The sequence below is a fragment of the Gambusia affinis genome, linkage group LG07 (genome assembly GCF_019740435.1).
Source record: "Gambusia affinis linkage group LG07, SWU_Gaff_1.0, whole genome shotgun sequence".
Lineage (NCBI taxonomy): Eukaryota > Metazoa > Chordata > Actinopteri > Cyprinodontiformes > Poeciliidae > Gambusia > Gambusia affinis.
Genome location: NC_057874.1, coordinates 29,209,167 through 29,234,956, shown reverse-complemented (window position 1 = coordinate 29,234,956; position 25,790 = coordinate 29,209,167). Strand labels below are relative to the sequence as shown.

The 25,790-nt window shown below is 39.1% G+C and overlaps 1 protein-coding gene across 1 annotated transcript; it reads left to right on the top strand.

Annotated features, from left to right (window-relative positions):
- Positions 1–458: 458 nt before the first annotated feature.
- Positions 459–24,344, top strand: LOC122834665 (sodium- and chloride-dependent taurine transporter-like). The gene is made up of 15 exons (XM_044123320.1): positions 459–706; positions 6,438–6,667; positions 6,756–6,890; positions 11,876–11,964; positions 12,074–12,219; positions 12,359–12,491; positions 12,682–12,816; positions 13,456–13,559; positions 13,684–13,808; positions 16,333–16,445; positions 17,527–17,664; positions 19,066–19,168; positions 19,311–19,411; positions 19,528–19,698; positions 20,670–24,344. The coding sequence occupies exons 2-15, from the start codon at positions 6,439–6,441 to the stop codon at positions 20,826–20,828; spliced, it is 1,881 nt and encodes a 626-aa protein (XP_043979255.1). The 5' UTR covers positions 459–706; position 6,438; the 3' UTR covers positions 20,829–24,344.
- Positions 24,345–25,790: the final 1,446 nt, after the last annotated feature.

Here is a 25,790-nt window from a genome sequence, read left to right as displayed (position 1 = left end):
TTGTATTTGTATCTTGTATTTGTTGTTGGGGATGCGGGACTGCTCCTTTAAACATATTTAATGTTGCGTTCAGGTACCGCTCGTAAAACGCACTGTTGACAATGTGGTTTCAAAATTTGTGGAGGGAAATTTATTTAAAACCATCTGGCAAAGTTTTATTACACGATTGACCACAACAAACAGACCCCAGTTTGACGTTACATGATGGAGAGAAGAGGAGCAACAGGTTTCATTTTAAACCAGGACAACGCTGGAATATGTTGAGCATTTCTCATAAAACTATCTTTCATTTTATTTAAAAGTTTCGATTCTGTTGATTTAGCCATGACTTTTTAAAAGAAATATTACACGTTGAAATTCAGCGCAGTTAACTGTGGCTCCCCTCCTTCTGGTAAGTGCGCACTTTGGAAAATGTCCGAGGCTGACACTGTCCGTGAACGCATCACTATCATCGCTTTCCTGTTGCTCAGAGGAGGCAGGCCGGTGATTTTCCACTGCCGCTGATGTCTCTGGTCCCCCGGTTTTAAGAGACAAAGGTCAGAAAGAGAAGCTTATAAATAGGCTAAAATATAAGCTTCCGACGCGTCCACACTTCAGTCGCTCTCACGGACACGGGAGGACACGGACAAGACTAACCGGACAAGGGACCGAGCGCAAAGGACATTAAAAGGACAAAATAACAGAAAACATCACATCATCGTAGCAGGTAAAGAAAAAAAAAAAAAAAACCTTTATCCATGTTACACTCATTTAAAATTAAACTGAGATGGATGACCATGATGCTTTTCTGCGTTTTTCAGGGATTTTTTCTTTTGTTGGGTGTTAAATTTAAACGCATTTCCAACTCTTATGTGTATGAATGAAAAATGGTTTCTTTGCAAACTAAGAAGATGAAAAACAGGAAAAGTTTATCTGCAGCAGTAACAGATAAACTCAGTCCTGAGCCGTTTCACAGTTTAGTTGTGTTTGTGCGGGAGCTGCGTGGATGCGGGAATGTTTCTTTGTCAAGCGTGGAGAGAGCTCTCTCTCTTTCTCTGGAAATGCTTCGTGCGCTTAGGAAGGTTTTACTGGTGGGTTTGCATTTCCCCTCATATCTGAATTCAACGCTGCAAACTTTGATTTTATACTTTGGGTTTGAAAATGTGGCTATATTTTTCTGTTGGGAAAGAGAAAGTTAATTGTCAGCCGCAACATTTCCCTCTTCACAATTTCATAAAAAGCGTTTTTCTAATCTTGACTCGCTTTACATCCGAACCCAGATCGGAAAGTGCTGCTCGGTTGGGCTGCTGTGTTCTAGTTCCGTTGTGAAAAGGGGAAGCGAGGCGCTCACTGCGCTCTGGAGGCGGAGATGCTCCTCCGCCGCTCTGAGCACCGAGCGCTGCCTCCCTCCTCACCGCCTCCCTCTCCACCTTTTGTCTCGCTTCCTGCTTTCTTTAACTTCCTCTTTTTGTCACATATTTTTTCATTTAAACGCTACAGACGCCGTTCTCTGCGCACAGCGTCTCGTTTATTCCTCATATTGGACTGAGTATTTGAGTCGTCTGCCTCCAATGTTTGAAACGTCTTAAAAAAGTAGCCCGGTTTATTTAGTGGGTTGTTTCCTGATGCCTGAACGTGATGGAGGGGAAACAGAAAGCGCCTCACTGACAGGCTCTGTCTGCGTGTTGGTGTCAAAACCCATGAAGTTGGTTTCCATTTTAGGATCAGTTTGGACATTTTGAGTGCTTCAAAGTTAAACTAATGCAAACTGCTAAATGATGTTTGTCGCACGTATTCGTTTGTCAGTTTCTGGTATTTCAAAACTGCGAAGGACTTTCCCTTGAGTTTTATTTCCCAGAATGACAGAAAGTCGCTAAATCAGCACACTGATGGGAAACGGTGATAAAACGACAGACAGACGGACAGACAGACTCAGATTGTTGAAGTTGGTTTGTTAATCTCCAGTCTTTTCACATCTTGTTTCAGAACTTGGTTGATAAAATGGTATGAAGTTTTTTATAATCGACTCACAAACGCGTCAAGAGAGGGTTTTAATTTATTCATTGAATTTGGATTATTTGTCACACTTCTATGAGCTCTGAGCGTCACACTGAATAATGTTTTCATTTTTCATTTAACTTTTAATCTCCTTGCTTTAACCCTGAATCTCATCTGCAGGATGTCATGAATCATGAATATCTTCCGATCCTCAGTAGAGATACAAATCCCCCTCTGATACTCCTTAATGTCTCAGGATTCAAGACACTACAGGGATCCTAGAATCCTTTGGGTTTTGGTTATTGTTGATTCTTTCAAGAAAAATAAATTGTGTTTAAAGATTGAAATCTAATGAGTCTGGGCTAAATTGACCATGAGGGAACATATTGAGGTTTTGTCTTCCTGTTTGCCAAACCGGAGCTGAAAGCTTCTGTATTAACGAAGGACTTGTTTGCTGTTAAATGATTTATTAGGTGTGTAACCTGAGGTTTGTGGAAAGTGGGTGTGTTAGGGAAATCTTAAGCTATAAATGTGACTCCGTTCTTGTCTCTTTAAATGACAACTGAGTACGACTCTGGGAATTTACACCGACCCCATGAAGAGAAACGCCACCCAGTTAATTTGCATCATCTGTTCTTGAACCTTGTATCCCCCTGCGTCCTTCGCTTCACATTAGGCTCCCTCTTGACTGCTGCTGTACATATTAACTGACATGAACCACTGACCCACTCCGGCTCTCAAATTAGAGCTGCCCCATTAATCTTGTATGATTGTATCTGGATGTGTTGGGCTTTGAAATATGATGTTTTACTTGGCAGTAAAGATGCCAATTAACACTCAGCATAATGTTATTAGAAATAATATCGGTTACTTTCTTGTTGTCATTCCTGAGCATGATGGAGGGCAAACAGTTTGCCAAACAATGGTGACATGGTGAGTCCGACAAACCAGCACCCCCTAGTGGCTGATACTTGCATGTATTCATTTTTTGTCTTTAATCTGTAAATTAGTTGATTGTAATTTATTCTCATAAGGAAAATGTATATGATGAAATTTGAATAAATATTTTCGTAGTATAGCTCACCACCATCATTTACCTCCTAGTTTGGGCTTTGATTAGACCATCTTAATTGCACTTAAATTTGGTCTGTTAGTGAAACAGACAGAATTGAATGTTTTATTTTTATGTGAATAAATTTTCACAGTTCATGATTTTGACTATTGATTATTCTACATTAGTACTGGGCTCCTCTTTGAACCAACTATCCACTTTTTATTCCCCTCCCCCAAACAAAACTACAACTCCAGAAACAGACACAGGAGGCTTTCATTTGGTGTTGTGCTGAATTTGACACTCTGTTGAAAAACATCACAGCAAAAGGGGAAAAGCAAGATGCACCATGGCCATCCTGTGTACTCTTCTTTCTAGAGCATTATTAGAAAATGAAATGACAATCTATCTGATCATTATCATCTATGATCTTACATTGCATCATTGTACTTGCAACAATGCCATTTTGGCCTCAGCTATGTGATGCATTTAGCACATCAACTTCAACATTCACCACAAGACTTAGCAGCTAAAAGTTTTACAGATTATATAATCAGCCCTTATACAAAGTTTTATTTTAGAATTTTACATTTTGTCAGAGAGTTTTCTGTTCATGGTTTATATTAGTCAGCACAACCATATTCTTAAACTCTGAAGATTACTGCATCCAGTTAATCTTCACCTGCATGCAGACCAGATAATTTCCCTCTGATTAAAGTTTTTTTTGCATGATTTATGCAAAGTGTGTCAGCCTGTAATCTTTAAACGATGTGCTGTGTTTCCATGCCACGTTTCCCAAACTACCATGATGTGAGTTTACTGAAAGTCAGTGATGTTACGGCTTTACTTCCTGTCAGTGTTTTTTTTAATACGTGCTTAATCATTTACAGCGTGATGCAATCAAATTACATCTGACAAAAGGCTGCTCTCATTTTTCAGTCAAATTAATGTCATTTTGTAATTCTCCGTTCAACATGTCACCTTTTGTGCTTCCTGGCAGCTGAAGCAGAAATGCCCCTCCCCCATAAATTCTTGCATTCCTTTACTATTACCCCCTTCTGTCTGATTCACAAGATTAACTCTGTAATCTCTTTTTTTTCCTGTTACACTTTCAGTTGCTGAAAAATGAATATTTTATGAAACAAGGCTAAGTTTGTGGATGCTTCAGACTGAAGCTGCAGAAAGTGGGGATGCAAAGTGAGCTGATTTCAGAGCGATCCAGTGGAAGAATCCTTGAAATTTTTGTGTCCATCTGGTGAATTAGTTTGGCTCATTTTCTCCAAAATGACACTTTTTCTTTTCTCTCTCTTGGCTCCAAATTTGCACATCTGTCTCACTGAAGACTGGAATTGAGTGATGCAAAAAACAGCCTGTAAGCCCAATTAGTTTAAATCCTAAATGGTCCATTTGCAACAATGAAACGAAATGCAAAAAAGTGACATGTCATGAAAACAGCAACGTGAGAAATGGGAAGAGCAGTAACACGGGCAGATGAATGCATTCAGGGTGGAGCAGGGTGGGGGAGGGGAGGCTGGGGATGTTAGTGGACGCAATCGGTGGCCACTTCACTGAAAAGGTACATGTTCTTAAAATAGGAGAGTGAATTATGCAAGTCATCTGGCTGAGAAAGAAGTGTTTGTGGCTGAGTTCTGAAACGGTCCTAATCAAATCCAGACTCTTGGTCCAGTTTGATCTAAGAAAAACCCCAAACAGAGCAGAGGGCAATTCTTCTCCTGGTCCTGGTGAATGACCTGGATGACCTTAGTAAACTACTGTTAATCATAGAATCGTCCAGTTTCATCTTAATTTGTTAGACTTTAAACTACAGAAGGTCAATTACCGTTCAGAATCCTTAAAAACGATGTGAAATGCCCCTTTTGCTTTGAGGTAGTATTAAAGATGAAGATGCTGTCTTCATTGTTCTAAGATTAAAAATACTAAATATTAAAACAAATGGAAGATTTAGCCATTCATAAGGTGAAATAATTCTGTTCTGGTTTGACAAGCTTCGATACTTTAAGTTACAACTAGAATCGGTTGTAACTTAATGGAAATGTGATGTTTTCATAGAACTATGTTAAATATTACAGAATTTGCTTTGTCCAAAAGGTTGTGTTGGGCTTTTTAAATTGGTTTCTTACCAGTGTTTTACCTCAAACATAATGGAGGTAGTATTTCATAAAGCAGGAAGTGTTTGACATGTGCTTGTGCGCACGCGGTCCAATCGAGGGGCGACAGTCAACTGTGACAAAATAAGTTTGCTGTGAGAGAGAATAAGAAGTTTGTAGAGTTTGATCTATTCAAAACATTCACCAATTTCATACATCATGCACAAATGAGCATTTTTATATTCAAACAGTACAAAGCTGTTGGGGTTTTCTCTGAAATGTGGTCTTATCATTAAGTCAGATCTAGAGAATGAATGAGAGAAACGGGTCATAAAGGTGCAGCAGCAGTTGGACCGATGAATAAAGATAAGGATGTGACATTTCCCACAGTTGGAGGCATGTGCTGACTGTTAAGTATGTGTCTCTCTCCTGACTTTCTTTTTCTCCTTCGCTGTCACCATCGGGTGGAAATTTACAGCTGAAGTTGCTGATCATGATTACATTGTTCTTCTGTTTCTACATTTTTGTCAGAGCAAATGAGGAAGTGCAGAAGGAGGAAGTAAAGTGGTTCATTAAAGTTTAGGTTTCTGTTCATTGGTACAAATATCTCTCTGGTAGCTGTTTAACTTTTAGCCTTACAATAACGTATAATCAGCAAAAGATCATTTCTGGCATATTTAAACAAACAGAAATGACCGTCAATATATATTACAAATGAAGTCTTATTAAATTTGCATGTTGAACCACCGTTCAGTGATGGAATGAGGATTTGTGGTTAGCTAATGACACCATTACAAGTTGGTCTGCACCTGCTTCACATGTTGCGTGTTTCCAGAAGAGACGATGAAGTCGAGCAGCAGAACTTCTGCACAGATGTTTATCTGCAGCTGCTGAGTGGTGGTATAAAGAGTAAAATAATAATAAAACAACTGGGATCCATTCTTTTGGAGAATATAACTTGTTTTTTTTTAAACGTAGCATTTATAGATTCAATTCCTGTTTTTTCCGCATTGATCATTTTAATCAAAATCCAGACTTTGAAGGAAGGAATTCAATGTTTAACTGCTGTCTTTGTTTAACAAAGACACAAAACAGTAGAGAAACTCTTAGATTTATCAGGTTATGTGGATTGATTTTGCAGTCCATCGCAGTTTGTGGCACACTGGGCATCCAGAGTGTTTATGCAAAGTTACTTGGATAAATATTTAAGCAACATTTCCTGAATAATGTTTTCTCCACCAATTTTTTAAAATGATTTTAATATGAAGTTATGCATACATTTCTGCATTTTCTACCCACAGAATGGCACAAAAAGAGAAACTTCAGTGTCTGAAAGACTTCCATAAGGACACTTTGAAGCCGTCTCCTGGAAAGAGCCCTGGAACTCGGCCTGAAGACGAGGCGGAGGGGAAGCACCCCCAGAGGGAGAAGTGGGCCAGCAAGTTGGACTTTGTCCTGTCTGTGGCCGGCGGATTTGTAGGTTTAGGGAATGTTTGGCGTTTCCCTTACCTCTGCTATAAGAATGGTGGAGGTACGCATCAAATGCTTTGAGAAATCATTTTGTTAACTACTTATCTTTGACTTCATCTGTTGGGTTTGGTTTCGTCTCCCATTTCCAGGTGCGTTTCTCATCCCCTACTTCATTTTCCTGTTTGGCGGAGGTCTGCCAGTCTTCTTCCTGGAGGTTGCCCTTGGTCAGTTCACCTCTGAGGGCGGCATCACCTGCTGGGAGAAGCTTTGTCCCATTTTTACTGGTATGTAGCTCGTTATTAAAATTCAGTTGCTAAAATGGTAAATTTGAATGAAAACAAAACCTGTACACCAGGTAGTTCAAACCCTTCCTGTGTAGAAGGCAATTTATTTATTTTGACAAATGAGAACTCCTTATCACTGATGTCAGAGTGAAACTTTTACATGTTGGACACATTTTAAGCCTTCATAGTTTTACAGTCATGTCTTCCCCTCTTTGAAGCATTTAAACTCAAGTTAGCATTAGCATCCATCTGTGAATTAGTTGCTGGATAGACTGCAGTGCCATGAAAACTTAACTTTCTCCTGAATGTCTCCACATGACCTTTTCAGAAATAATTCAAACCTGCCGTACTACATGACCATGTGCTTCTGATGTGCCTGGAACTTCATCATAATTCAATCAGAAAATAACAGGAGTGCCTTTGATTCTAGCACTTTGAAATGGGATTGAGTTGCTTTTTTTGCCATTTCCATGTGGTTTGTGGAGCAGCTGATGCAGCGAGGGAGGCAGGAGTCAGTCGACCTCTGTCATGCCCCTGACTCGTCAGTCATAGACCGCCATCGTTTGACTCGTATATGGACGAGCAGACCTGGAGCGTGTGGTTTGTGTCAGCATCACTCACAGAATTTAAAAGCACAAAGAAGAATCGGATCAGAATCATTCCTAATAAGAAGAGCAGAAAAAGTGAGAAATAAAATAAATTTGAAGCATTTGCTAACAACAGCATCACAACACCATTATTGATTTGAAGAGAATTTGCTTCACATGCTTGTGAAGGGATGCATTATGGGAAATCCTTTTGAAAGTCCCTCTAATAGTCACTTGGGAAAGCAGGGGAGTAAAAACCGAAATCTATTTTATTATAGAACAATATATGTAATGAGGTTGACATTTAAACACTGCTGTATATTTATAACTTGTTTATGTAACTGCATTTACACGTAAGTATGCACAGTTTTGGACTTTAGCTCTGCGACAGGCAACTGATCCTCAAGCAACCAGCCGTTGTTTTTATCCTCTGCAGCAGTGACTCAGGAATTTGATGATCGCTGCACCTCTAAGGATGAGAAACAATTTTCTTTTTATGTTTAATTAATAAATGCAGTTTTGAATCTTAAATTAGTTTTTTAATTTTAGTTAAAAAACCTGTTTTGTTTGCAGGTGGAGAAGTAGACATTTGTCCACTGCTCCACCTGCCCCGCCCTTTTATAATCAGATTTTTCTTGAAGCAATTTCCCCATCACCAAATAAGAGAGACCAGGCCTTTCTCTCTTATTTAAGATTCAGGTTTTTTTCCACACCTCTGCTGTTTTTGACAGAGGAATGGCTGAGTCACACCAGATTCTCCTCCAATAAGAGCGACTTTGCCCAGCAGCCGTCACCAGGCAACAACCAGGGCTGCGCTGATACACCTACACACTGGGCCTGTTCAGTGCTTTAACCTTCTCCACATCTCACCTTGTCTTTCTTTTTCATTTTCCCAGAAAGCTCATCTAATGGCTCTGGGAAGTTTTGTGATATTATTTGATCAAGTCGACTTTACGCATTTCTTTTCCCCCTCTCCTCCATTTTCAGCGCCCATGTTCAATAGCATCTTCTTTCTTCTTGGCCCTTGCTTTCCCGGCCAGCTCCTCTCACTACCTGCCAAATAAGATTAACGTATTTTACTTCACTCTCACATATGCAATTGCCATTTTATCTTCACATTCTAACACATTATCCTGTGGTTGTCTCAAACACACACACTCAGACACAAGACGGTATGCACAGTGTCCTGAGTTACACGTCTCTATGGTAACAGCACAGCAACACATCAGAGAGGGCTTGGAAGAAAAGAGCAGGGTGGTGGTGGGATCTGAGCCGCCGACAGATGGATTGATAAAGATGGGAGAAGGAGCGACACAAAGGCAGCCAGACAGAGCAAAACCAAATGAATCAGACTGAGAAAAAAACAATTAAAAGTCAAGAAAAAAATATGAGATGAACACAAAACATGTACATCATGGTAAAAATGAATAAAATGATAAAAATCAACATTTTGTGGACGTATAAATTTGTTTCTAATGTGCAGCTGTAGATTCCTGATTGTTAACAGCTGGAGTTGAAAAATGATCATAAAGCATGAAATAAAACCACCAAGCCAATGGAGATGTTGTTTTTTTGTTTACAGACAGCAGCAGGTTGAGCTGACCTGGATAAATAACATCCTGATATCAGTTATTGATCAGCTGAAAAATATTAAGACAGAACAGAAACAGAAAGATTAAAATTGTATAGGTAGGGGTAACAACACAGGTTAAGGTAATTTCTAATAAAAACATGATTTAAAGCAAACCTGGTTAAAAAACAGTTCTGGTTTCTCAGTCGTGAGTAGGTATAGTTAATTATTTAACCTAGAAAACCTGGTTGCATCATAAGAAAACATTCCCCTCAAGTCAATCTCCTGCCCTGCATGCATTTCTGGAGCAGTGACAGAATAAGAATCCCTTTTATGGACGATATCACCAGCAGAACCAGACGGGTGGGGGGCAGTTTGTCTGAGACATTTCTGGGTAGGAGGAAAGAAACGTACAAAGAGAACAGGACAAATACATCTGCTACAATAGAGGATAATAAGTAAAAACTTTACACACATTCAGATGAAAACAAATTGTGTTTTAGAGACGGACCTCCGGTAACAAAGAGCCTTTTGATGTTTCAAAGTATTCATAGGTCAAAGTGAACTGACTCATCAAACAACAAAATGAGTTAAAACTATCCAAACCCAAAGAACCACTGATGAAGAAGAACGAATATGAAAACTCTGGATGTAAATGCTCAAAAATACAGCAGGACTCTAGATGGGAGCCGTTTCCTTTAGTTCATTATTAAACTCTTGCAAAAACTAAAACATTTTGTACAAAACAAGCAGCTGGTCCTCTGGTTTTTGATCGCATTTCATTCTAAAAAGTCAGATGAAATGGGTACAAAAATAAAAGTGTGACCAGAGAGATGATGAGCAATGAGGCCGTTGGAGACTCGGCAGCTGCTCATCATCAGATAATGTTGTAAGTTCCTCCTTCTATCCACATCCTCCACAGACGCCAACATGCAAGAACTGACAGGAAGCATGCTAGTAATAATCTTTAGATTCTTTACCTGTTGTGACAAATCTTCAGATTATTTACTCAGGAAAACCTCCAGCAGTTAAAAAAATGAGTTTGGAGCATATGTAGAGAAACTGAGTGAAGTCAGGCAAGGTCATCCCTCCAAAGAGCTGAAGAAATGACATCATGGAGGAGGACACATCTGTTTGTTTGATCAGCACTGTCCCATGTGATCTGAGTATATAAATGTGTGTGTGTGTGTGTGTATTTAGAGATGTGAGGATGTTACAGCTACTAATTGGTCAAGTGATTAAAAGGACATGATTTGTTGGCAAAGTAGTTCTCACATTCATATACATAGAGAGACACACAAATGGCAGACAAGGGAGAGAATATTGTTTCATAATTCAAGCTTCTCTATTCTCTCTCTCTCGCTCTCTCACACACACACACACACACACACACACACACTTGTGCTCACAGATGGCCGGTGACGTTGAAGGACATTAATTTGGATGAGTGGCCGCTGTCGGCTGTGCCTGAGCACATACAAAGCTTGTTTTAATGTCCTTATGAGGACTTACTGTGTCTGCGGTCATTGTGTGAACTCTACTCCAGATTCTAATCCATTGTGATCAGAGTTCCTGCACCTGCTCTCACTCCAGGAGGATTACGTTCCCTCCTTAAGTTGTCAAAGAGAATACTTCAAAACAAAACACTTGCCAAGATCATGTGTTTACATCTATCTTGGTGTCAAGGCAACTAGTGACACAATGAAACTTATCTGACCATTCTTGGAAATATAGATTTTCTGTCAGTCAAGGTTAAAAACAACATTGATACTGGTTGGACCTTGAATCAGCTGAAATATGCAGCCTAGGAGGATATTTGTGAAAGAAATTGGTTTGGTGACCAAACCTCTCAAGGCCAGGTTCTGGTCTCCTGTTCAAAGATCATATCTTCATTTTAAAAACTTTTTTTAATCAAAACTGCAAATCTCCTTTACCTGCCAAGTTTGCAATCTGAGTTTTGACAGCACATTATCTTTTAAAGTAAGTGTTTTCTGATGATAATTATGAAGCTGTAATTTAATCTCCCAGCAGACACTGGAGGAGTTGCTCGTCATGATTTAACGTGATGGATAGCATTCCTTCATCCTCTACTTGCAAATAATTTTATGAGAAGAGATGTCATCTGGTATGTCAGCCCTCATGTTTGTGACTCTTCTCTTACCTTTGGATGTGATTAGACCTGAAGGGGTCAGGCCTTCACAGCTGCCCTCCAAATCACTTATTAGTCTGTTATCAGAGTCTACATGGGTCAGACTGTAGAAACAGACCAAGGACAGGGATTGGGATTGGCCATTTCTGCTTGGTCACAGTATGTTCTCAGAATAGAGTACAGGATTATATTGTGCAGATGAGTTGGACAAACACTTTTCAGTATTAAAAAAGGATTACCATGCATTGTCAGAATGGGAGTTCTGGCATCCATTAAGCTTTTGCCTACAAGTTGAAAGAAACCAGATTTATTGATAAAAACTTACATGAAACAGACGTTCTTCTGAATTTAAATTCTTGTTGGAGAGGCAGAAAATTAACTTTTTGAATGTTCCTGTGTGGACAAGGAGGTTTGTTTTATAATTTTTTTTATTTAATTACTCACAACTTGGTTTCTAGCTACAGTCCAACAGAGAACATCTTGTTGTTGCACAAAATGCATCATAAAATATTACTTAACTGACAGGATCTAGGTTTCATCCTGAGCTCTGTGAGATGATTTCATGACCTTCAAAGTTAATTGTTCAAACCAAAATGGACTCATCCAGTTGCCTCCAACATGTCTGTAAACAACAACACTGTTGTTTTGTTTTTAAATTTGAATCCTTTCTCTTTTGCAGGTATTGGCTACGCTTCCATTGTGATTGTATCCCTCCTGAATATCTATTACATCGTCATCCTCGCCTGGGGTCTCTACTACTTGTTCCAGGTGGGGATATAAAACTGTTAAATTCCTTTTTATTCTAAAAGTTGTACGGGAATTGAATCTGTCTAAATACATGCCCTAACAGACCTGTTTTTTTAAAACTACCTTTCAGTGTTTCCAGCCAGAGTTGCCCTGGGCCAAATGCAATCAGCCCTGGAATACAGATCAATGCATTGAGGACACCTACCGCAAGAACAAAACCATCTGGGTTGCCACCAACGCCTCCAACTTTACCTCCCCCGTCACAGAGTTTTGGGAGTAAGTTACATAAAATCCCTCACACCTGCTCACTTCTATACCCACACACAGCTTTCATGTCCGTTGTGTTCCTCATGTGAATCACTCATCATTGGTGTGATCTCTATGGATAAGTATGGATTATTATTTTGTTTTGCAGACACAATGTGCTGGGTATCAGCAACGGCATCGAGGACATCGGCCCCGTTAAATGGGACTTGGCCCTGTGTTTACTCCTGGTCTGGGTCATCTGCTTCTTTTGTATCTGGAAAGGTGTGAAATCCACCGGAAAGGTAAGTCAGAGTGGAATAAATAATAATTTTCATTTATTTAAATTTAACTGAGATTCTCAAAATGTTGATACAAAAACAAAGATGTGGTGTGAAACGGCCATTTCTTTTTCTTCCTGCTCTGACATTAGGGAACTGATTCTCTTTGCAAACTGAAGCCACAATAACTTTTCCTGTGTGTGTTGTACCTCAGGTGGTCTACATCACGGCCACGTTCCCGTTTGTCATGCTTATCGTCCTGTTGATCCGTGGCGTAACTCTGCCAGGTGCTTCTGAAGGCATCAAGTTCTACCTGTATCCTGACCTCGAACGCCTCAAAGACCCAGAGGTAGGTTCCCTCCTGTGTTGCATGAATCCCAGAGCCTCTTCACTCAGCTCCTATTACAGAAATATTTCCTTCTTCTCGTGAAAGGATTTGTTTGGACATGAACTTTGAGATCGTCTGATGGTGTTTGAAATTCCTGGAAAGAAATTTAGTCACCAGGACATTTATTTTTTTTACATCAAGTGAAGAAGTTAAAATAAAAAACTTAAAAAAAAGAAAAGCAAGTTCCTGAAAACTTTATACAAATAAAGTTTTCACAGCTCATTAACTGTATGTTAAAGATTCTAGAACTTGGAAAGAACTTTTCTGCTGCATTGAGCAACCAGGGTTGCCAAATAGATGACAGTCATACAGATCCTGGATGTGTGGTCGTTACATAATTACCCAGAATTTATTGCAGGCACACCACTTCCTCATGATATGAATATTGCAGTCGTAATGACATCAATTCTGCAGTACCATGGTTCCAGGTTTTTTTCCACTGTACTCTTGTCTTATGAAGGGAACTGATAATCTTGGCAGATAAAAGCTAAGCACAGAACACCAGCAAAGGTTTCAAACCATGCTAAACGTTTATCTTTCCATAACCCAGGCGTCATCAGCAGGCCTCAGCCTCTCTGTTGCTCTCTCCCTACTTGGCAGGTGTGGATTGATGCCGGCACTCAGATCTTCTTCTCCTATGCCATCTGTTTGGGCGCCATGACATCCTTGGGGAGCTACAACAAGTACAAATACAACTGCTACAGGTGAGGCGTCAGTTTCAGGGGGCGGGCTGGGTGTGGTGTGGTAGGGGAAGGAGTGGGTGTGGGGGCTGAAGGGATCCTTGTGTGTTCATTAACAAATCCTCCTCATGACATATGTGTGACATAGGGACTGTTTGCTGCTGGGAGCCCTCAACAGTGGTACCAGTTTTGTGTCTGGCTTCGCAATATTTTCCGTCCTGGGCTTCATGGCACAAGAGCAAGGGGTGGACATTGCTGAGGTGGCAGAGTCAGGTACGAGGGTTCTGTAAAGGCGGCAGTGATGGTGGGCGCTGCTTCCTGGTTAATGAATTAAATAACAGTAATTTCAAAAGAAAAACAGCAACGAAACCCAAAAGAGAATTAGCCTCTACGTTCATTTTCGAACTTGAGTGACAATTTAGAAACATCATGGATTCCCTGATTAAAACATAAATGACGGCATCGGAATATGGAAGCTTCCGCAATCAAACACTTCTTGACAAAAGCAGATTTTAGCAGATAGAAACCTATTTGGTCGGTTTGTACGCGCTCATTTAAATAAGGCAAGCTGGCACAAGGCAGAGGGAGTCGTGCTTTACATTTTTAGGGGAGAGTTGAGGAAAAGCTGCTGTGCGATACTTTACGGCACATTCGTGTCAGTGTGACGATTAAAGATTTGAGTTTTGGTTCTGAGAAGTTCCTTATTTAAAGCCACGACCTGATGGCGCCTTAGCTTTGGCTTTTATCATACTGAGAGGCATTTGTTGTTAGAGATTACATCTATGACTCAAACTGTTGTAGGGTGGCCTGCTTTATCAGTTTTCTACAACTTTAAGTACCAATGAGATTTCCACGGATTTCTGTCATGTTTTTTCACCATATGCGACCCAACACTAAGCCTGACCATTAAAGGAGCCCAGGTTACTGTGGATGTTTGGTTTCACTTTTTGACAGAATCACACAAGGATTTCATTTTCCCTACGTTTAAAACCAAGAGCAGAACCATGGTGATTAATGACTTATCCTGTAAACACACCCAACGTCAAAGTGGTTAAAACGCCAATGGAGATGGAAGACTGTTTTCTAAGAACTTGTTTGCAAAACTGGTTCTGCTCTTTTCGCTGAATTGCTTTTCACCCCAGTTATTTGAATAAGACTTGGTGGCATGCTGTTTGAAGTCAATTGATTGATGTAAAGGTTTTATTATTTTAGAGAAAGCCATTTCCTTCATCAACAGGTTTTGTGAACCACACCTTATCTAAAGCCCCAAGATCAGCCAATTTTATAAGTCAATTTAGCAACAGTATATGCTGGCAGCCCAGTCGATGCAAACATTGCACAATTCTGTAAAGTCCACATAAGAGTTTGCAGAATTGTCCAATCTCTGTGTTATTTGGCGAGTGGGCTGATACTCTGTGAGGTGTTGGTCAGAGAAGCTCAAGGAAGCAAAGCGCTGCAAGCTAACATGATGCTCGGTGTTAAACTGAGAATTTGTCAGGATTCTTATCAGGAGCAAGATAAAATAGACAACTACATACATTTTCACAGAATTTTATGTTTGGAAAGGAAAGCAAAGGAAAGTTTTCAGAAGAAAATCTGTAAGTTTGCCTTAATTGCAGCAGTTAGGGCTGAACTTACATTTAAAGCTAAATAAGAGAAGGAATGCTCTTGCTCCTTGGTGTGAGTTTCACTGTGCAATGGCTTGGCACACGCCACAGCTTCAAATGACTTACCAATGGGATAAAATAAAATAAAGGCTTCTTAATATTCTGCACAGTGAACTCATGTGTAATCAACATGAACTCAGTTACTTTGATTTGGTTAATTTTCTGAAGGTTTGTTTTCCCTCTGGGGCTGGAGTTGGTTAACCTTTTTGAGTCAACGTGGTGTTTGGTTGGATGCCTTGTCATAATTTGCTACAAAAGTGGAACCTATTGGTACACTCTACTATCAGCTGCAATGCTGTTTGCTGTTATGGCTGCTTCCTTGTTCCTTGACTTTTGTTTTACAGTTCCCAATGTAGCGTCATTTAAATTCGACCTCATAAAAATAAATCATTTAAAAAAAGCACAGGCTTTTTATCTGACCACAAGTTTTATATCTGCTGCTGTTTTGCAATAGTCCTTTTGCATTCCCCGTTGAAATGGTCAACCGTATTTCAGTTGGGGATTCAAAATGGCTTGAGGAACGTGTGCATGGATAAACAGAATGTATCGGACACACCTTCATGTGCTTGATTTGCTTTTTTTGAAGCATTTGGGGCTTATTCAACTTCAGTCAAAGCAGTGTTTACAGTGGTCCTTCCTTTTTAAATTATGGTAACATACTTTACATGCATCCTGTAACATCTCTCTTCTAACGGACTTACTTCCACAGAGATACTGTTATAAACACAAATGTACATAAATGTGCTTTATTTGCTTTTAACTATACTTGTGTGTTTTATTGTAATATAAGGTGCCATTAATTATGTGCTTGTAAATGAAATGAAATTGTGTCATGTGTTGAGTGTGTACAGTTAGTGTGTCTTAACGCTCTGCAAGCGAGAGGTAAGTAAAGATGTGCTTTAGATATATATATATATTTTTAATGAATCTTTACCTAAATATACTTTACATGTAAGCTTGATCTGAGTGCCGTAGTCAGACATTGATTAACTCTTCACTTCCTGCTCTGCGTCGGTTGTCTGGGGGCATTTTTCTCCCCCCACAGTGATGCAGATCAGATGAGATTATCATGTGATTCTAACGTCGCTCCTCCCCACCCCCTTCTGTCTCCTCTTCCTGCTCTTCTGCAGGTCCAGGCCTGGCATTCATTGCCTACCCCAAGGCTGTTACCATGATGCCTTTTCCTACACTCTGGGCAATCCTCTTCTTCATTATGCTGCTGCTGCTTGGCCTCGACAGTCAGGTCAGCAGATAAACTAACAAACAGGATTTTTCAACAAACTAATACAGTTTTTATTTTTTCTAAAAAACTTTACATGCGAAAATGTTTCACACAGTAGAAGATGAAATCCATGTGTGTGTAATTTATTTGCAGCAAATGTAGCTGATCTAAGCAGAAAATGTTTTGCTACCTTCTTTGCTGGGTTTCCAACATAAGTTTGTAGCAAACTGTGAATGTGGCTTTTGTTTTTGCTGTTCTGCTACTGGCTTTGCTGTAATTAAATTATCCAACCTGAGCTCTTGGTGCCTGCAGCTCCTCCAGAGTTACCAAGAATTAAATATTGTCTAAGAAATCTCTTTATTTTTCAGTTTTAGCCTTTTAAAGCTGCAGTGTCCAAGTTTTATGGAAATTATATTTTTACATAGTTGTTACATTTATTGTGTTGTGACAGTAGAATATAAGACTGGTAAGACCTCTGTCTTCTCCCAGTGTTCCCAGTTCTAACTGCAGAAATGCACCACTCAATCAACCAATCAGAGACTGGAGGAGGGTCTTAGTGTTGTCAATCACTCTTGTACTCAACCCCTCCACCTTGCTCTCTGCTACACTACAACTCTTTTACCACAACATATAACAGACTTTCTGAAGTGTCGATTAGACACATTGAGCAGAGAGTACATAAGCATGATTGACAGCACAAAGCCCCTCCTCCTGGCCTTGATTGGTTGTTTTTGGTGGGGAGCGGTGCAGCAGTACCTCAAGGAGGAGATTTTTAAAAATCTTTCAAAACGACCTTTGAGTAAGGTGAATTGTAGTCATTTATTATGGCTACAATAATAAATGTAGCCATTTACATTTACAATAAATAAATAAAAATTTATTGTTTTATTGTCTATATAAAACAATAAATTACATGCATCAAAACCAAAGCATACCAAGTAAAGTGTGTGTTTTCAAATCCAACTTACAACAGTAGATGGCACTTAAAGTAATGTAACTCAACTCAGGAAAGAAAAGAGAAGTTGGTTTAAAATCCTGGAGGTTGAGATCATTGGATGTTCTGCAGTAAATCTGATTTTCCATCCGTTTTCTTGTCTTGCAGTTTGTGGAGGTGGAAGGGCAGATCACATCACTGGTGGATCTGTATCCGTCCTTCCTAAGGAAGGGTTACTGCAGAGAGGTCTTCATCGCTATCATCTGCTGCATCAGCTACCTGTTTGGACTCACCATGGTGACCAAGGTAATAATAACGACAATATGAGGAGGTTGAAAAAGGTGCTGAGTGATAAAGGCGCCTCGACCAAACGTTAAGCACTAAAACTGGTTGTTTTGTTTGACATAAACACAGCAGCTTTTGACCTCCTTTCAGAGTTCATGTAGTTGGAACCAGAGCGTTTGGACTGCTATTAGTGTGAACCCCATGAGAGACGATGGCGGAGGGAGGGGGAGTTCTCATGACTTTTAGTGTCAAGTCATGAGAACTTCCTTTCCATCCAATGGTATTAATAGTTACAGACCCAATTTAGATTTTCCAAATCCCCTTGCTTCCTCCTCATTCTCTTTTTTCATTAATCCCCTGGACTCTTTAAGTCATTCTGTACTTTTGTCATAATTGTCTCTTCCTGTTTGTATGCTCTAGGTATTTTTTTATTTAATATTCAACCATCTCTCTATCTTCCTGTATGAGCTATTCATTCTAAATCTCTATATATATTGACAGGATATGTGCAAGTATGCAACTTGGATGCAGATTTTGTGTATCAGAATGTTTAATCAAAACTGAAAATCATTCCAGCATATTTAATTTTGCTCATCTCGTCTCCAAGCATTTCAATCACAACCCTTTGTTGGGTTTCCTGCTGATCTCAGACAATAAGACATTTGTTCTGCTTTATGCTTTATGGTTCAGTTTGCTCTTCACCAGATCAATGTTTCCTAATTAAACATTATTGTTTTATCACTCAGTTTTAATCAAAATCAATCACTGGTCTGAACCACTTCAGATTAATCTGATCTTATTGAAATGTTGCAGAAAGAGGTTTCAGTTCCTTTATTATTGACCTGTGGATGTTGCCATGGCGTCAGGTCACCACTGGTGTCTATTTTTCTATTTTCTAGATTCAGTTTGAGGTGTAATGGTACAGAAACCGATACTTTGACTTTACGTACGTTTTTTTTTGGAGGATTGTTGAGAAGATCCTCTCCACCTTCACTCATCTGTTCTTCATTCATGTCAACTCCGTTTCAGACCAATAATACCTCACTCCCATCCTTCCTTCCTCTCTTTTCACGCAGACTTTCACTGTACCGACTCATTCCCTCTGTTTCTCCTTTTGTTGTTCCCATGACAACTTCTTTTTATGGCTGCCACGGCCCGATTCAGCTTTAGGATTCCCAGAATTGGGGACCGTTTTTAATATTGTAGATACGCAGGAGGACACCGGGGTCATGCACAATCACTCCTGTTCAGACACGTCATCTGCTCAGATTTAAGCTGATTTTGTGTTGGTTACATGTTAAACCTCCCCTCTAATGTTGCCTGGAACGACTTCCTCCAAAAATGTTTGTGTGCAGTTGGAGCCAGGTATTTTTTTTTGGTTTAAAATGTTAAAAAGGAAACTAAAACGATGTCTCTCTGCAGGGTGGCATGTATGTTTTCCAGCTGTTTGACTACTATGCAGCGAGCGGTGTGTGCCTTCTGTGGGTGGCATTCTTTGAATGTATAGCTGTTGCCTGGGTTTATGGTGAGTATAATTAATCCCAACAGCACTGAAGCCCATTGTTCACTTCCTGGAGTAGAAATAATAATTTGCAGACATAAAAAGAAAGAAAAATAAAGCTGCTTTGTCTTTTACTGCTGTGAACCACACACTGTTGTTTTTGCAGGCGCTGATAATTTTTATGATGCAATTGAGGACATGATTGGCTACAGACCAAATCCTTGGATGAAATGGAGCTGGACTGTTGTCACTCCTTTACTGTGCATGGTAAGGGCTTTCTAATGAATCACAGAAAACCTGTCCATAAGTTCATGACGGTTATTTTGAACAAATATCTGAAACCTTAAAAGTTTTAGTTTAAATGTGTTCCTTTTCCACCACAGGGCTGCTTTATCTTCTCTTTGGTCAAATACAAGCCATTGACGTACAACAAGATGTACCAGTATCCTGACTGGGCCATTGGAATAGGCTGGACTCTGGCCCTGACCTCCATGATCTGCATCCCCATGGTGGTCGTCATCAAGATCATTCGGTCTGATGGGCCCCTCATCGAGGTGGGTGAAACGCGCAGCTAGAAATCAACATCAGATACTCAGTAGATTTATTCAGACAGTCACTGATCTCAGTTTGGAGGATCAGGAATAAATTCTTATGGGAAAATCAAACTGTTTAGAGCTAAATTTGCTTCATGAATCAGTGTCTGTCTCCTAAAATAACTTGAATTTCTTAGTAATTTGAGCCAAAGCTATTTTATTTATGCATCTGTTTTGCACAGATTTGTTTATATTTACTAGTTTATTTAATTGAACAGTGTGTGTTGCTTTGCATAATCATTCTGATCTTGTATTTCTCTGCATCTTGGTTGTGATGTATTTAATCAAACTGATCCAAAAGCAACAAGTCTACAGACCAAATGACAGGGAGCGAAAAATAACCATTCAGATAATATCTGAGGAGTTTAGTAGCAGAGAACCGACAGTTGCACTCAACAACAAGGCTCAAAGTTTGCCTTGCAACACAAACATTATTAGGATGAGAAGGAAATGAATAAAAAACTGCAATCTATTGGAATCTCATCTAAAACTCATAAAGTGTTCACGTCCCTGGCAAACTGCTGTGTTTTTGTTTAATTTGATTTAAAGGGTGAAGTTTTCTGTTGAATGGCTCTTAAACTCTTTTAGCTCCATTCTACAATGACAATTTATTCCTGATTCTGCAAACTAATATCACTGATTGTTGTCAGCTGGTCGTAATGATTGAACAGGAAATCAGTTCATTCATCAGTTCAGTATAAGGCGAGAAATCAGGAAAGTCAAATAAATCACCTAATTCTTCCTAAATGTAGTTTAAAGCTCTTTGCTTATAGTTTTTTTTCTCTCCCATGTCTTTACATCTTTTCTCTTTCCAACTGATTTTGTATTTTATTTTTTCATTCTTGCTCTTTTTGCCTTTTTCCCTCTCTTTGCTTTTTCTTTCCGTTCTCTGACGTCTGTTCATCCTTTGTGTCCTCCCTTCTGGCCTGCAGAGGATCAAGGCCGTGGCGGCTCCGGCGCGTGGAGGGGCCAGCTCTCGCCCCGCGGACCACCGTGTCCCCAGCGAGCTCACCTGCCCTCTGGACCCCAATGGAAACAGGGGGCTAATGATGAAGGCCCCCACCCACACCATCGTAGAAACCATGATGTAAAGGGGTGAGGAGGAGGCTCTCCATGAGAACGCTCTCTTCTCCTCTCCTGTCCTCTGAAACGCTTCTGAAGCTAGCTAGCTATCTGTCTGTCTGTGTCTTTCTGGTGGACTGATGAGGGTTTTAAGGAAAAAAAGAAAAGAGGCTCACACTTCAAATCTTTTAGGAATGCTTCAAAAGCTGTTTGCAGTTGAGGAAAGATGATTATTACAATTCCAAACTGTTTCTTAAGTGCTTTGTTTTTCCTTTAACCGTTCCCATGTGACTTGCCATGTGCCGTATTTTAGCACTGATCATAAGCTGGTCGCTTGTTTCTTCACTGATGTTCACAGATAATCAGCCATTGTTCCCAAAAAAGAACAAAGTTATGTCTTAGATTTGCTCGCCGTTAAAGGAAATGCATTCAATTCACTGCTGATGCTAAAATATTCTATAAATTATGATGCAATTTGATGATAATGTACATCACAGCAAATGAAGACAAAAACAGTGGGAAATCCTGATCACACAGAAATCTTGTTTTTTTTTTTGGCTCAAACTGAAACATTCCTTTGCTTTCATTTCGGCGTCAGGATGATTTCTTCCTGCAAAGTCAGAAAAGCATCCAACCGGATTTGAAGTGTGGAGTTCAAACCCTTGAGTGTGTTGTCTGTGGCGTACTGTACAGTAGTAGCTATCAGTCTATCTATATCTATCTCTTTATCTTTCTGTGTCCTAGACCAGTTTACAATATGTAAGTTACTGCAGTAGGCACTCTTGGCTTAAAGTTTTGGATTGAATTTATTTTATTATTTTTTTCTGCAGAGGAAGTTACATTATTATTATTGTTGTTAGCTTTTTCCTCTGTCAGTGTTTAGATTCTTTTATTATTATTAATATTATTATTATTATTATTATTATGGGTATTCACTATTGAATTGCTGTAGTTTTACGTAGAAGGAGGAACACTTCTTTCAATTGGTGAAAATACTAAGCTGTTATACAGATCACATATTTACAGTGGCAGCCTTTATACTTCAGTTGTCATCATAAATATCTTGGGCCACCGTTTTCCAGTTGTTTTAGTGACACAAACAAATTTCAACTCAATGATTTTTCTCCCAAATGTTTTCTTGTTATGGGCCAGTTGCTTCATGACCAGTTGGAGGTTCAGACAAAAAAATGGGAATTTGGCAGCGACTCGTCCTGCAGTTCAGGGCTGGGCAGCTTTTCTTCCTCTGTAAGGTTCAGGGACATCTGGACACATTTATTGGGGAAGGACAAAAGCTAAGACTCATCTCCAGTTCATATCAGGTGACCCAGTCAGTTGTGTTTATTAGCACTCCAAAGTAGGAGTGTAACAAAATCCAGTGACGCAACAGAGAATATCGCTGCCAGAGCTTTCCATTTGCATTTGGCAGAACTTTGTGTTGGGAAATTGGCACTGAAGAAACCCATAATGCATCATTACACTGACGGAGACAAAGAAAAGACGCCCAAAAGGAAATTTATTCATAGAGAATAAAAAAGGAAGAATTTGCTCTTAATTTTCTCCAAACTAATCAAAGTTAAAATTTCATCTATGTTCCAAATTTGATATTTGAAAAATTCTTGCTTTGTGAAAACAACTAGTTTCTAAAAAACAATATTCAAGCCTCGTTTTCTGCGTTAACTTTTGGAGCCTTACTCGAGTTTTTTTAAGTGCTCAAATTAAGTGTTAACTTGGTCTGAGTTCCTAAACATGTTCATCATCAGGAACATCAGGAGGATCGAGTTGTAGAGGCATAAAATCTGATTTGCGAACATCAAGTTTTTCTCGTTTGCAGACCCTTTACAATTTATAGATTTAGCATCAATTTGTTGAAATTCTGTTAAAAGTGTGCCCTGCAATACGAAAACAAGACCGAAATTCTGGCTGATTTTTAACAGTTGTGATATAAAAACTACATGTGATTTTTTTAATAGTAACATGGGGCCATAATGCTAATAACGTGAGCGGTTAACAACAGACTAGGCAAGAGGTAGTTGTTGGATTTAATATGTGACAAAGGGGTTTCCGTGTGTCTCACCAGCGACCATCTGCTCAGGACTTACCCTTTAAAGCTCTTGTCTGCTTTAATTTGCTTCTAAAACATTTTACTATCAGTAGGGAACAAAGAGCTGCAGTCGTAGCAATCAAAACTTCTTTCTAATGTGCTTTAAAGGACATTCGCTCAGATTGGCACATAGAGAATCAAAAGTAACTTCTTAACTGCCTATTTTATACACAATCAAAGGTAAAGATACACTGAAATGATGTGAGAGATGTTTTTTGCACTTGAAATGATGAGGCCAAAAATAAAATGCTCAATTCTTCAGGGTACTCGGAGGTGAAAACCATTGAGGTGGGAAGTTGTGCAGTACCCAGGAATTGCCTGTATTTGACCAAAAACCTCCCAGTAGAGGTGGCATAGCAGCCAGAGCCTGGCGTTTTTCCTCTTCTTCTTACTGTAGTTTGTATCATTAAAGGGATTTGCTGAACCAAATCCACAGGTGACATCTATTTTCATACAGCCTTTCCTATATAACGTCTTTCTACAGCTCAGCTTCCTTTTAAATGCACATACAAAGCTTCAGTGTATTCATTAACGTTTGTACAGATCTGGTTCTTGGTTCCTCTGAAGGATCATTGCACAACAATGAAAAACAAACAAAAAAATTACTCCTTTACAGTTTATCTTAAAGTCTTCAATTTGTCCACTGAATAAATTCTTTTAGATTTAAAAACCACAATGCGTATGGAAACAATTCAACCTTTTTAATGTGTGTATTTTCTTTTCTTTTTTTTTACATATATTTAGAGACAGTTTTAGCTGCTTAATTGGAAAACATAAAGTCACCAGTAACGACTTCAACTTTAAAGCTTTTTCCGGGTGCTAAGGTTCTTCTTTTGTCAGGGATTTATTGACCAGATTATTAACTAGCGCAGTCATTTATAGGTTTATTCTGCCTCTCAGTGTACAGTCACAGTTTGTAACAGCCCATCAGCCTTTTTCACTCCTGCTGTCAGTTAACCCGAGTAAACTTTCCGTTGAGCTAAGCTAACTGATTTTATTTTTTCTCTCATAAATAATGAGTTTGGAACAGAACTAAAGCATTAGTGATGCACATGTTTTTACCGCCGAATGTTAAAATGTGAAAGTCACCTACAGGTGAATTTAAAGTTTTCTGAAGATTTATTTTTTAGCATAAAAAAAAGAATCTATGTTTAAATCTATTTTTTTGCCGATCCTTCTTTGATTTCATCAGTTTCTCTTGATTTATTTGTGATCGAATGTCACTTTTGCCTTTCATACTCCAAAAATATTCAAAACCTAAAACTGGAGTGACATTGCACAAACTCTGGATCCAAACTCGGCTCACATTCATTACGTGCAATACTTTGTCGAAAGTGTTAGATTATTTTTTTTTCCTTTTAACTTTTCATGAAAACAAAACTGAAAATTTCAGAGTCAGTTCAAATTAGAATGTGGAAAGAAAAACCCATTAAAACCACTTTTTTTTTAAAAAAATCAAATGTTTCTTTGGAATACACTGAAAATACTGTAACAGATTTGTAATTTTATTGTTTTTGAGACAGCAACACTGCCACTAATCCCACTGTCATTCATTAAGTAATGAAAAAATTGGCATCTCACCAAAATGCCACAACCAAAGTTTTTATTTCTTAATTTTGACAAACATCAGTGATATCTGCAGCACCAAACTGTTCAGCAGTAAACTGAGGATTCTGTGGTGGAATAACTTGTGGTGCTTTTTAAAGGCTGCCACCATGTAACAGATGTAAATCCATCCAAAAAATATACCATATCAAAAGTGGGTGCTTTTTTTTTTCTTAAAAGTTAATCTACATATTTTGTTAAGCTAATTATAAAATGTTTTAAATAATAATGGAGAATGATTTCAGATTTAACTTACATTTTGTACGCGAGTCCAACATATCCTCAGAATTCAGAACGTGAACTCTGTCATTAAGAGGCAACGTTTGACCAACATGTAACGTTTGGGTTCTGCAGGGATTAATCAGCTCATAAACTGAGTCTGTTTCCTGGCAACAGCTGAGATGGAGCCCAAAGACTGAAAATGGTAAAACCTTTTCTGACTCTGAAACTCATTCCTCTGTCAACAGACCGACTGATCTTGGTCTCGTTTATAAATCCCTGGTCTTTCCTGCTTTACACCACACCAGCCCTTCCTCTGTGAGAATGTACACAGGAAAATGTTTTTTTTTTTATTCTTGGTAAAGAAAAGAAAACATTTTTTTTAAAGAATTTGAATGGTTTTATTTTTTGTTTCTATCGCCAACCTGTAAGCTAAAAAAATGTGTTTGAGCAGGTTTTACAGAACTGTAAAACTTTTTTTTTATTTCTTAATAAAAAATTTGTCTTCAGAAAATGAAGGTGAAGTTGTCATGTGTCTCTTTGTTCCACTTCCACACACGGATAATTACTTCCAGGTTAAAGTTTCCCACATTATCAATTAAAATCTGTACTGAAACATTTCGGACCAGCTCCATGGAGATCTCGGACAAACGAGCAGACAGAATGAAACAAACCAAAACTGTTCCAGCAGTTGTCTTAAAATGGAAACGATGTGGGAACTGCAGGTTTGTTTTTGGGACGGCAAACATGTGGAACCAGGTGATCTAGACAGAGGAGACAAAACTGTAGCTTTATTAGCCATGATGCCAAACAAACAAAAACAACCCTTCACTTCATAGTGAACACAAGCTTTAGCCACGGAGTTGGCCTAAAAGTTTAGAATATATTTCTATTCTATAACTGCTGTGGAGATGACAGAGTTGAAATGAAATATCCTTTCTTGCACCAGAGGAGGAAGGATCTTCTATGACGCTCCTTCCTGCACTGAAACACCTCTGCAGTTCAGCAGCCGTTTCAATGCATGAGCTGGTAAAAACCGTCCAACATGACGGACGGTGGAGTCCTT